General features: G+C 38.7%; 3 protein-coding genes across 3 annotated transcripts; 1 reads left to right on the forward strand and 2 right to left on the reverse strand.

Annotated features, from left to right (window-relative positions):
* Positions 1 to 843: 843 nt before the first annotated feature.
* LOC122281977 (protein INAPERTURATE POLLEN1) lies at positions 844 to 2,082 on the reverse strand. The gene has a single exon (XM_043093868.1). It carries the CDS (start codon positions 1,903 to 1,905, stop codon positions 1,075 to 1,077), a length of 831 nt encoding a protein of 276 aa, XP_042949802.1. The 5' UTR covers positions 1,906 to 2,082; the 3' UTR covers positions 844 to 1,074.
* Positions 2,083 to 3,574: 1,492 nt separating this feature from the next.
* On the forward strand, positions 3,575 to 5,567 carry LOC122281222 (probable xyloglucan galactosyltransferase GT19). Its single transcript, XM_043092568.1, has 2 exons — positions 3,575 to 5,115; positions 5,334 to 5,567. The coding sequence occupies exons 1-2, from the start codon at positions 3,751 to 3,753 to the stop codon at positions 5,469 to 5,471; spliced, it is 1,503 nt and encodes a 500-aa protein (XP_042948502.1). The 5' UTR covers positions 3,575 to 3,750; the 3' UTR covers positions 5,472 to 5,567.
* LOC122281223 (3-oxoacyl-[acyl-carrier-protein] synthase 3 A, chloroplastic-like) lies at positions 5,450 to 12,091 on the reverse strand. Its single transcript, XM_043092569.1, has 8 exons — positions 11,637 to 12,091; positions 10,184 to 10,332; positions 9,166 to 9,302; positions 7,949 to 8,054; positions 7,745 to 7,863; positions 6,878 to 6,942; positions 6,573 to 6,795; positions 5,450 to 5,917 (listed from the first exon to the last, which is right to left on the reverse strand). Exons 1-8 carry the CDS (start codon positions 11,828 to 11,830, stop codon positions 5,696 to 5,698), a joined length of 1,215 nt encoding a protein of 404 aa, XP_042948503.1. The 5' UTR covers positions 11,831 to 12,091; the 3' UTR covers positions 5,450 to 5,695.
* Positions 12,092 to 12,616: the final 525 nt, after the last annotated feature.

Raw genomic sequence — 12,616 nt, forward strand, 5'->3', positions numbered from 1 at the left:
TAATATTATAAAAATATATATAAATTAACTTGAAAAAGATGTTATTAATTGAATTTGAAACCAATCGTGGACATCTTGAAAACTTCAATATTCTTTCAGAGATTCTGATTTTAAGATGCTCTAGGTTTTGGTTGAGACAAGCCAGCCTGAGCAAGCCCATTGGCTTATGGTTGAAACAGTTGAGTAGCGAACAAAGTGTAAGCCCAATCGTCAAATCGGCCTTTAACCAAGATAAGTTGTTGGGTTTTGATGTAAAGCCTTTCCGCGCGATCCACTCTCGCGTAAGCCCTCGTCAAAGGGCACATGCTCAATTGCTCGTGATAGAATATGTCTCCAATAATTCGATCAGAAAAACTTTCATATTTTGATGAGGAAGATATAGCCATGCAATATCAACTAATAAATAGAGTTTTAACTTTCTCTTTATAAGTAATTGAGGTTCTGAACAAGAACAAGTGTTATGATGACACATCAGAGTTGCAACTATTCTATCAATTAACAAGTACTAAATAGCTTTTGGACTCCTAAAAGGAGTAAAAAAATTCATGAATGGGAGAAGTTTGATGCAAAACAAATAACCCAACATCGTTCTGTTTAATTTGCGCTTTCCTTGAATCAAGCTCTTGAAAAGACCATGGAGTACCAATTCCATCAGCCACAACAATCTTCATACAATAACGGGATCAGAAACCTTCAATCAAATGATACAGGGAAAGGTTTTGAAAATTACAACTTGTACCCAGGATGATTGCAGCAAGCCTTCTTTCAGGACTGTAACGACTGTTGCAGATCAATGACATGGTGGTGGCCTCCCAATGTCTTACTTCCAGGGAAAAGTTGAAATCATTAGAGAAATTGATGGCATATAAACAACGTAATTTACAGAAAAGGTATATGCTTTACAATAGGAAACGCAATCGAACTAACATAGCGAAGAAAAACTTAAACTAGAGCTCCATATTTAGAACTCTGCCCCAAAGATATGCAAGAAAGTTCACGAGGCAAAAACCACTTCCCCCATACGTTCGAAAAGAACCCACTTTTCATATCAAGAAAACAAGATAAATAGGAAAATCAAAGCGCAGGGCGGCTTGGTTTGTTGAGAGGGGTCTTGCACCTTTCGAATTCGGAAAGCAATGCGGGGTCCCTCAACCCAACAAGGAATTGGGCTAACCCCAGAAGAAACAGAGCCGCCTGATACACACTTGTAGCGCTGATGATCTCCGCAAGAACGCTTCTCCTTAGCCTGTTCGCGTCCAAGAACAGGCTCACCATCTCCTCCATCTCCACCGCCACTGCCTCACCAATCACTGTTCTCGCCGTCTCCTTTCTCCCTTGACACCAGACCCAATCCTCCACCATCCGCTCCATGAGGCCCGCCTGCGCTTTCCTCACCCGGTTCACCAGTGCCGGTACCATCAGCCTCAGTCCGCACTCAACCTGATCGATCCGGGTCATCAAGATTTTACTCGGGGCCCTCCATGCCATCGCAATTTCCCACGGTTTATCAAAGAACTCGCAGTTCTCTCCACCCACGTTGATCAAAACATCGTTTTTATCATCAATATATTTATTGGTGTCATTAATGAAGGACCGGAGGAGGTTAGTGAAGAGGTAGGGATGGAAGTCGCCAAGCCAAAGGAAGGGCTTCTCGAGGGAATTGCGCCAGTCGGGGAAGAGGAGCTGAGCAACATCGTGGGAGGAGGCGAGATCGAGGGCGTGGTAGTAGGATTGAAAGTGGTGGTGGAGCATCTCGACGTGGGTGGAGAGGAGGGTGGGGGAAGGATCGGAGATAGAGCAGCGGAGGAGGGGTAGGAGGGTGTTCTTGAGGATGTTGAACCAGTCCGAGTAGTAGTCCTTGAAGGGGCGGGAGTTTTTCTTGCGGGTGAAAAGGCCCTTCAACATCTTGGATATACAGAAAGAGAGAAAAAAGGAGAGATCTTTGGTGGGTGGGTGGGTGTTTGCTTGCTTCGTTCTTCTTTGGGCGAGAAGAGTGGAAGGCAGAGGGAATGTTTTGGAGGGAAGGTTTAAAAGAGTGGTAGACTGACGGGTGTGGGGCTTGACAGGCTCCTCCAGTATTAGACTGTGCAGTGTTGATGCTTACCGGATTGATGGGGCCAGAAGGCTGGGGATCCTAGTCGTGTGTGACTTGTGACATGTCAGAAAGGGAAGGTTTCTAGTTAGGACTTGCATACCGATTTGCAGCAGTGGATAACATCTCTTCCATACTCTTAACATGACAGCATTAAATTTGTAAGAAAAAACTAATAATTCGGTCCATCGATTTTCTAAGTGCTATACCAAATAGGCAAATAGCAAGACCCAGGAGAGGGGATTTTTTTATATGAAGTAAGAAAAGGAGAGAGGTATTCCTACATGTACAAGGTATTCAATTACTTTTCTCTTTGTAACCCTTCAAGTTTCACTATATTTAAAGCAATACAAGATATTTTTTGTACATAAGTGAGGATAATTAATAAAATTGAAATATTATTTTTTTAAAAAAAAATTAAAATAAAATGAGAGGTGTAATTTAAGTTCTGGGGCCCAAGTAAAACAAAAACCCAATTCTAATCTACAAAATGGTGTGTAGCTCAATATGGAGAAGGCCAATACTGTTTTTTTAGAAGAAATTTTATTTATAGTTCTAAGCAGATTGTGTGGTTCTATTGATAAATGAGGTTAAAAGAAGAAAATATATTATTTAAAAAAATATTATTATAATTCTAAAATTTTTTTAAAACATAATTACATTGACCTATATGAACAGTTTTCATTTAAAAGTTATATGTAGACTAACTTTTATTTTATTATAAATTAATAGAAGATAAGTAATTTTATAATCTAATATATTAAATCAAATTATATTATTTATAATTTTAAAAGAATTATATTATTTATAAATTTATTTTTATTTATTTATTTTGTAACGAAAATATTTCTAAAAAACTAAATACTGTGCCACTATAACTCTAATCCGGTAGGGTAGGGTAGGGTAGGCTCCACCTCAATCCACCATTATAACCGTGTTGGACACCATTAAAGGCAGGAAATGCCGCCGCATTATACGGGCACGGGGTTCCAACAATCCTTTAACCGACAATGGCGTGTCAAATCTACAGTTCCACCACTTGTCTGTCTTTTATACGTTATTTAAATAATAAGATGAAATGATATAAATTTAAATTAAAATTAAGAATTAAAAAAAGTATTATTATAATATTTTTTAATTTTATTATTATTTAAAAATTTTAAATTTTTTATTTTATTTTATATAAAAATTTTAAAAAAATTATAATAATAAAATAACATGAATTTAAAACTAAACAGAATTTTAAGATGTTATTATATTTTATACGAAGATGTTTTATACAATCCAGATTCGAAATACTTACCTACTACGCTACTTTCCTTCCCATCACATCACCATTTTTTTTATTTTTTATTTTTTTGGTATAAGCACCTCCTCACCATATATCGTAATAGAATTCTACATCATAACAGCATAACGTAGATACAAATGTAAATCAATTATTCCAAAACAAAAAATGAAAACACTCATGGCAGAGTGAAAAATGTGATTAACATCCCCAAATAAAGAAAAAGCAAAAACAAACATACTGAAAGAAAGAAAAGAACCAAAACAAAACAAAACAAAACGGAGACGTCAATGGTTCCAACTTCCATAGCAATAACCTCTGATCTCTCCTGATCTCCCCACCCCGACTCTAATCCCTCTCCGCCCGTTCCATGGCCTCCTCCATGCCCACAATTCTCACCACCACCACCACCACCACTACCATCATCTTCCTCTTCCTCTTACTACTCCAATCTGCCGTTTCCAAGCAACATTTTCTCTCTGACCCAGACCCAGATTCCACCAATACCATCACTGACTGCACCAACCGTCGGATCCACATCAGACGCCTTCCCTCGCAATTCAACCTCGATCTCTTATCCAACTGCTCTCAGTACCCTCTTTTTTTCGACTTCTGCCCCTACCTTCCCAACCATGGCCTCGGTCTGAAGACCCATTCCCGTTCCCACAGCTGGTTCCGCACCGACACTTTTATGCTCGAGCTTATCTTCCACCGTCGTATGCTCGAGTACCCTTGTCTCACTCCTGATCCCGACCTCGCCAACGCCGTTTACCTCCCTTACTATGCCGGCATCGACGCCCTCCGTTACCTCTACGGTCCCGATGTCAATGCCAGCGCCGAACACGGCCTCGAGTTGTTCCGTTTCGTTCGGGATGATAACCCCCACATATGGGCTCGCCACGAGGGTCATGACCATTTCTTGGTCATGGCTCGGTCTGCTTGGGACTTCTCGCAATCTCTGGACAACGATCCTCCCACGTGGGGCACTTCGTTTCTCCAACTCCCCGAGTTTTACAACGTGACGGCTTTGACGTTGGAGGCCAGTGCTTGGCCGTGGCAGGAGCAAGCGATTCCGTACACGACGTCTTTTCACCCGCCGAGCCTCACTTTCTTGGAGTCCTGGATACGCCGCGCGAGGCGGTCGAGAAGGTCAACCCTAATGCTCTTCGCCGGAGGCGGAGGGGTCTCGGCAACGCCCAATATCCGGCGGAGTATCAGGACCGAGTGTGAGAATGATAACTCGACTCAAAGTCTTGGGGGGTACGAGAAAATGTGCGAAGTCGTGGATTGCTCTAATGGGGCGTGTGAGCACGACCCAATAAGGTACATGAGGCCGATGTTGGAAGCAACCTTTTGTTTGCAGCCACCGGGAGATACACCTACGCGGAGATCCACTTTTGATAGCATTCTTGCTGGGTGCATTCCGGTTTTCTTCGAAGACTCGTCGGCGAAGTTGCAGTATAAGTGGCACTTGCCGGAGGAGGAGTACGGGGAGTTCTCGGTGTACATACCAAAAGAGGAGGTGGTGTTTAAGGGACTGGGGATTTTGGACGTGTTGGTAGGTATACCTAGAACTAGAGTTAAGAGGATGAGAGAGAAGGTGTTGGAGTTAATGCCGAGAGTAGTGTATAGAAGACACGAGAGTTCGTTGGGTTTAAGAACAAAGAAGGATGCCTTTGATATTGCAGTCGAAGGTACTCTGCAGAGGATCAAGTCTAGGCTTAAAGAAGTGGCAGTTGAGTGACTTAGATTCTGTTTTTTTTTTATTTCCTGTATTTGTAATTATTGTTTATTATTGATGAGTTCCCTTCTTTTATTTATTACTTTCTACTTCACAGATTTGTTCATTGCATAAGTGCAGAGGATTAGATTATTTGTATCTCAATTTGGTAATAAATCTTTTACCTAATTTTTGGTAACTTGAGCCTCGTCGTGTCTTTCTTTATGGATCAGTTGGGAAAGATCTCATTCAACATTACAAGAAAAGATGCATTCTTGATTCATTTAAATGAGGACCGTGGTAATGCTGATACTGGGGAGGCAGAAGAACAATGGAAACTAGAACATCATTGGACGGAGAAAAATAACTGAATTTTATTGAGGGGAGGTTTGCCAAAGCTTAAATTGTAATAAAAGCAAACAACAAAAAGGACTGACGGAGAAAATGCCCCTTTTTCATCTACTTTATCTTTTCTTTTCTTTTTATTCTGCATGCTCCTTGAACATCTGCACTACATATGGAACTGTAGAACTGCATTTCATCTCAAAATCTCCTCTCTCGGCTATAAACGATGGTTGACTGGATAGGCGAGGCTTTATCTCCATCTGACAATAGCAGAACCCCAAGTAAGACCTGCTCCAAAGCCTGCAGCTGCTATAGTATGGCCAGCCTTCACCTTCCCGCTTCGAACAGCTTCGTCCAATGCTAATGGAATGGAAGCAGCACTTGTGTTACCATAATTTTCCAAATTTGATATCACCCGTTCGGGTGGGACTTCTAGACGAGTAGCGACTGCATCTATGATCCTTCGGTTTGCCTGCGTTATCAAACTCTGTCATTACTTCATCTCCATTAATACAGGTACAAGGTCTGGGCCTTAGCTATGAAAAACCTTCGAAATGTTTCATAGTCCAATAACTTAAAACATTTGAAATGAATTGAGAAAAATTGGGTATTCTTTATCTCTGTTTTCTAGTTTAGACCACCTTGTTAATAGGACTTCATAAGCAATTCGAAAAGATAGCAAGTATGATCGCCTTGTATTGAGTCTTGTGAAATCAAGAAAGATTTTGACCCAAGTTGCCAGACTTAGATTTTTATACTGCCATCAAGAAGCCTAGTAGATATGCATCCTCGAAAGTGACTTCCAACAGGAGCATATCAAAGCACAAGTCCAGGCATATTTTTTGGTTGTCCCAGCAAGAGAACAACATTATGTGCCAAAACCTTGAACAACACTGATTTTGACCTACAAATTTAATATTTCCACTGGACTATCATCAAATTCTTTTTAAGGCTAAAGATAATGAGACAATTATCACATGTCATAATAGAACACCAAAAGCAGATGGAAGATACTGTTTAATGAGCTAAGCTTTTCATAGATTAGGTAGACTGTGAGTGATCTGGCGTATCTTAGATTTTAAGCATCAGATTAGTTATGTTTAATTTGTAGTTAATATATAGCATACCTGATGAAGGAGTAGCCAATCAATGCTCGATCTGGGCAGACCAGCCTTTTCAAGGGCAGACTCGATTGACTGTGGCACACATTGTACGGCAAAGCGAAAGACCTCTTTGCCATTCATTTGAATACAGGAATATGAAGATTGCCTCGGAGGGAAGCCTAACACTGAACCATTAGATCCCACCACATCATCCATTTCATTCTGTTTGACAGTGGCATTCAGATGTCTGCATAAAGGGAAGTAAGTGCTCAGTCACATCCTTGAGAAGAGTTGAAAAGTTTGTTTAGGCACGAGTAGAAAGCACATGCCTTTGGCCATCACCATCACTATGCAGGTCAAAACTAAATAAACCATCTTCTTCACTGTCGCAGGCCTGCAGAATAGTTTTTATATAAAAAAATGCCAAGATGTGTTTCCCGTAGGCATGAACTGTTATAAAAGTAGGTGTGAGGTAATTATAATCCTTAAGCAACAGTTGAATTGGCATTCCCACAAAAAGTATGAGGGAGATCGAACCTAGAGTCATACATTGGATACAGGGGCGTAGAGCTGAAAAACAATTGTCTAAGCGGTCAGAATTCATAATAGCAACTTTTCAACCATTTGGCTTCTAAGTGTAAACTCATGTTACAAAGACAGATATGAGATATGAGTACGCCATGTAGGGGGGAGTAAGCATCTAGATGTTTGATACCTCTTATCTCCCAATTTTGGAACATGGAGACACGATCTCCTCATACAAGTCTCATGCAGAACATAGCCTTCACACTCAGAACAGATGACAAGAAACAAAAGTTCAGATATTGGGTCCTCATGTCAATGTCAAAGGTAAGTAAACTAGAAACAAGTCTAAAACAAGGATTAGGAGTTTAACATTCTCAAATCTCAACTAAGAAAGAAATATGATGCTTATTGGCCAAACCATTCTCTAGTGTTCAAATTATTAGATACATTATGACAAAGCCATGGACAGACGAGCTCAATGTCATTGCATTGCTAACTACAGTATTGCATTAGTTCTCTATTCGACTCCCTCGTAATGAAGCCAACTCCTAAAGGTTGTCAGTTGACGGGACAAATTCAAAAGATAGGATAAGTCTTTTTCTATGGCAGATTTACAAAAAAATTCAAGTGTTCACAAAACGATTAAAATTCAAAACACCAAAAATAACTACCTGCACTAATACAGCACCAGCAGCATCACCAAAAAGAATACAGGTACCTCTATCCGTCCAATCAACATATCGAGAAAGGGAATCAGCTCCGATCACCAGAACGTTTTGAAATCCGCCTCCTAAAATTTACAGAGGTAGAGGTTAGATATTTTAGCCACAAAAGTAACTGAGACCTCCTTACAGAAAAGTAGACAAATCCTTTACCCCTAATGTGACATGCAGCTGATACTAGACCCAACACAAATCCGCTACATGCAGCTGTAATATCATAAGCCAAAGGATTTCTTTTGCAGCCAAGTGCTTTTTGGATCTGAAAATTGCACCACCACCAAAAGGAGGAGCATAGAAGAGTCTTTAGAGTGCTTATAATACCAGCTAAATAGGAAGCAGTTAAAGGACAGTAGACTCGTGACTAGAATTAAATTCAAATAAAAATGGATTGAAGCGAAGCTAGACAAAAGAAGTTGGGAAAATATTTGAGCTTAAGTTAAGCCCAAAAATAAAATCTCTATTTGAGTCCAACCAAACCAGCCGTTCAGGGCTTATTACTCAACAAATAGGAAAATACATGAGGATGTGTTCTGTCAAATACATATCAAACATCAACACCCAATATAGTCCTATTACACTTTTTGAAGTTTCCAATAAGGTTTCAAACAAATCATGCCATGATGAATAAGCCAATAACAATTTCTTGGGGTAATAGATGGTGATATCAAATTTCAATAAGAAACTGTATGTTATCCGACACAATTCAATAAATGGATATGCAGCTTGCATAACCTTTTCTTTTTGCATCACTGACCTCGTAATTCTGATAGTTCAAAATGGAGGCTACCCTTTTTGAAACAAGAATATACACAAAATCATAGGATAAAATATTTTCTCTTAAACAAATAAATGCTTGCGTGTGGCAGATATATTTGAAAACGGAAATTCAGATTTTAAGAAAGAACCTTCTATGCTTCAAAATTTAGAGAACTGCTACAGCAACAAAGAGATCTCATAAAAGTAAATTTATAAACTGACATTGTATGATATGGTACGCTAGATTGTAAAGCTACTTTTATTGTAAATTAGATCTAATGTATTATATGAAGCCATATCATACAATGTCAGTTTGTAAATTTACTTTTGTGAGATCTCTTTGTGGCTAAAACATTTCTCCAAAATTTATGCACCCAATCAAGCAGGGAATAAACAAGTAAAGTTCATGATTGATCAAAGTTCCTTAACAAACATACACAGCACAAAATCATTTTCCAGCTAGCCATGTCCAGGCAACTTTTCTTAGAATGACAACCAAGCACCCCTAGATCATCTAAAACATACATGCTGCTGAACCTTAACTAAGAAAACAAGCAACATCACTATTTTTACTTAGTCCAATTTTTGGAATATATCATCTCATATCCCTATACCTGAGGAGCACTTCCAAAAAGATCTTCTGGGGTAGATGTGCACATCAAGACTAGGTCCACATCATCAGCCTCAACCTGTGCCATCTCAAGAGCTTTCCTTGCGGCCTCTACCGCTAAAGTTGTCAAGCTATCCTTGCCTGTAAGAGAAACAGTGAAAGAAGTAATTCTCAGTTTTCATAATCAGAAGGCCATTGTGTAAACACATTTGGGGCTTGCTTTGCAGTGAAAGATTCTTGAGATTATTGTAATCATTGAGAACTTTTTTTAGATGTTTTTATTGGTGTTTGTGAAATTTTTTGGGCCTGTAGAAAGCATTTTTGAAAATGTAAAATCTTTTAGATGTGATTTTATTGGTGGATTTGAAAGCGATGGGATCCACTGAAAATATGTTTGGGAAGATATTTGTGAGTTGTCTTTTTTGAGAAATTGTTTTTTTTTTTTTTTTCATTTTCACAGAAAACAGGGCTAAAAACGACAGGGAAAATTTAGAGATGATTTTTCTTTTGAGTAAAGTATGCTTGGATGAAAAATTAAAATTTTTACAGAGAAATGAGAATTTTAAGTATCAAACATGTCCTAAGATTTCCATTTCATAAGAATGGTGCCATAGATTAAAAAAAGGTGCAGACGCTAAGTTATCCAGCACAAGCATTCAAAAACCCTTCAATTTTTTTTTTTTTTTTGATAAGTAAGAAAAAAACCCTTCAAAATTCAACCAGGTTAAATCTACCATAAGCTTGAACTCTCAGATATAAGTTGGCAAAGCCTGAACGATCTTCTTGGATAGAAAAAACAAAAAGACAATTGGCAATACTCAGTCAAGTGAGAGACTCATTAAGCTGAACAGCCTTCCCCAGGCTCAAGAGTTTGAGCATCTTAATCAAGAGGCTGTGGTACAAACAAGAAAAGCAACCTCTGTTTTATTTTATATCTGGGCTAGCAAAAGTAAAGTAACCACAGATGCTTCACAAGTATCCAATAAATGGCACATCATCATGTATTGCAACTAAGAATTGACCTGAAAGAACCCGGCGGTTACGAATCCCAGTTCGAACAGATATCCATTCATCAGAAGTATCAACTATTTTTGCAAGATCATCGTTTGAAACCTTCAGGGTGGGTGCTGCTGAACCACAACCAACTAATTTGCAGCCTTTACTGACCAACCTGTTAATATTCATTTCCAAAGTATAGGATCAGGATAACAACTAGTATAACTGAGATTGCCATTTCTAATTCAAAATTCTCTTTCCATTGAACCATTCAGATATCAAACTGAGGATGACTCTAACTTGGCTGGACTTTTTTTAATAATGTGGAACCTCATTAAGGCAGAGCCTCCAAATTCACCCCTAAAGAGTAAACCCAAGATGCACAACCCCACCCATCACAAAACCGTGTATCAGTTAATTGAGGGAAACTCTTAGCGTGGAATCAGACCCAGGATGTCTGAGCCTGCAGCTCAGCCTAAATCCACCCTTTAGCCACTACACTGCACCCTAATGGATAACTTCGTTGGACTTTAAAACAAAGCATAATAAAACCATCTATAACAGTCAAGGACAGGCACAAGTGAGCCTCTAATCCCACATAAAACAAGATACAGGATACAGGAAAGAAGGAGGAGTTAATGATATTAAAAATCTTCACGGCATTCAAAGCTAATGGAACAAGACTCTTTGCCACAAAAAGAGAGTTCCATTCAAAAGATAAGGCATTTACGGTTTTCACTTAACCAATACCATTTCTGGAAGATGTATATGGTGTCATTGAACCAAGCCAAATAGCAATAGCTATGAAGTCTACCTCCTTTATGTTAAGGAAGCAACATCTTCACTTCTCTATGACTCTCGTTTCATCTTGGAACTCCTCCATCACCTTCATAAAGACTGTTCCAATACCTCCCACTTTTAGTAGAAAGCATAAGCCATTAGACAAGCCTGGAAGCTTATACCCATTAATGTCAACTACAGTTTATAAAAGCTTTTACTCCCATGAAAGTCCCAGCAACTAATTTATAACAACTACGTTCAGTTCTCCTCAAAATAAAAGTCCCTGTAAATGAAAGGAACAAACTTAACACTTTAAACACTACCCTATATATATCTCAAATAAAAAAGTTAATAAAGCTATATTCCTTCAGATAGATTATATCATGTGCATTCTCTCTTCCATGAATTTATACATTTGAGTGCCCATGCAAGAGCAAATCATCCATAAGCTCTACTAGAGCAATCACAGACAAAGTTAAAAAGAGGAAAAATAGCAAAACCCATAAGATAATAAAGATCACGAATCTATTATCTTGCAGAAAGATATCATATATAATAAACCCAAGTATACATCTTCAAATATTTTTTAAGAAACTCAGCTAGTATTTTCTAACCCAATTGCATTCAAGACCCATGTCATTAAAAACTTAAAAAAACGATCGTCACCAAAATACAAGAGAAATCGGAAGTCAAAGTCACCTGGGCACACGAGATTCAGATGGGGAAGCGCCAGAAGAAAGCTTCTCTGGGCCTTGAATGGTGCTGGAGCAGAATACCCTGCTGGAGAATCCATCAGGGGACAGAAGCCCAGATCGGTAAATCCCTATCTGAGGCTGAATCCTCTTTCTCCAGCTGGAAACCGAGGGAGTAAAGAACCCAGATGCATTGGCCATTAACACCCACCACCCAAAACCCAACAAACAAAATATAGATATATACACTGGAAGAAAGAAGAGATGGTCTTTTAGCGTAGTTTATATAGGAGAGAAGAAGAAGAACGTGACAGACAGAAGTGTATACAGCCCATTAGAGAAAAGAAAGATCCATATGTGTGGAACTGACACAGAAAACAGTGTTTATTCCTACGCTTTTTTTTTTTTTTTAAGTTTAATCTTCGGAGGGTCCGAAGCAAATACAGCCAGATGGCCGATTCTACCAAACCCACCGATGACTCAGGAAACTCCTATGGTGCTAGCTGTGTCCTTTAAGAGAAATATTTTTTTGTAATCGGCAGATACAGTCTGTGTGTAGTCGGTTGTAAAAAAAATTAATACGAGATTTACATGAAAAAAAAATTATTTTTATAACTTTTTATAATTCATGTAGGTTCCCTTGAATATAAAAAAAAATTTTATAATTTTTATTTATTTATTCCGTACAGTCGACTGCACGCCAATTGTATGTTACGACTGTATATAGCAAAGTCCGTCATTTAAAAGGTCTTGTAGAGACAGCTATCCGCTCCAAGTGGACGAGGCTAGAATCACCACTGGTGGCTCCAGCGGCCACTGCTAGGCTTAAAATAATATTTAAATTATATTTTTGTTTCCATAATCCGAGTTGGGAAAATGTTCTTTCAATCCCCATCTTGCAGTTGCACTTGAGTAAGGATCATAGGTTTTTTTTTTAATTTTTTTTCCCGAGTCCTTGATTAAGATCTTTCCACCAACGTTAGAAGT

Source organism: Carya illinoinensis, chromosome 11, assembly GCF_018687715.1.
Source record: "Carya illinoinensis cultivar Pawnee chromosome 11, C.illinoinensisPawnee_v1, whole genome shotgun sequence".
NCBI lineage: Eukaryota > Viridiplantae > Streptophyta > Magnoliopsida > Fagales > Juglandaceae > Carya > Carya illinoinensis.

Excerpts from the sequence above, each read along its gene's own strand:
- LOC122281222 (XM_043092568.1), top strand. The coding sequence starts at position 3,751 with ATGGCCTCCTCCATGCCCACAATTCTCACCACCACCACCACCACCACT. Across the intron at positions 5,116-5,333 it reads CTAGGCTTAAAGAAGTGGCA|TTGGGAAAGATCTCATTCAA; the intron begins GTTGAGTGACTT and ends TTTATGGATCAG.
- LOC122281223 (XM_043092569.1), bottom strand. The coding sequence starts at position 11,830 with ATGGCCAATGCATCTGGGTTCTTTACTCCCTCGGTTTCCAGCTGGAGA. Across the intron at positions 8,055-9,165 it reads TTTTTGGAAGTGCTCCTCAG|ATCCAAAAAGCACTTGGCTG; the intron begins GTATAGGGATAT and ends TGCAATTTTCAG. Across the intron at positions 6,943-7,744 it reads CTGGTGCTGTATTAGTGCAG|GCCTGCGACAGTGAAGAAGA; the intron begins GTAGTTATTTTT and ends ACTATTCTGCAG.
- LOC122281977 (XM_043093868.1), bottom strand. The coding sequence starts at position 1,905 with ATGTTGAAGGGCCTTTTCACCCGCAAGAAAAACTCCCGCCCCTTCAAG.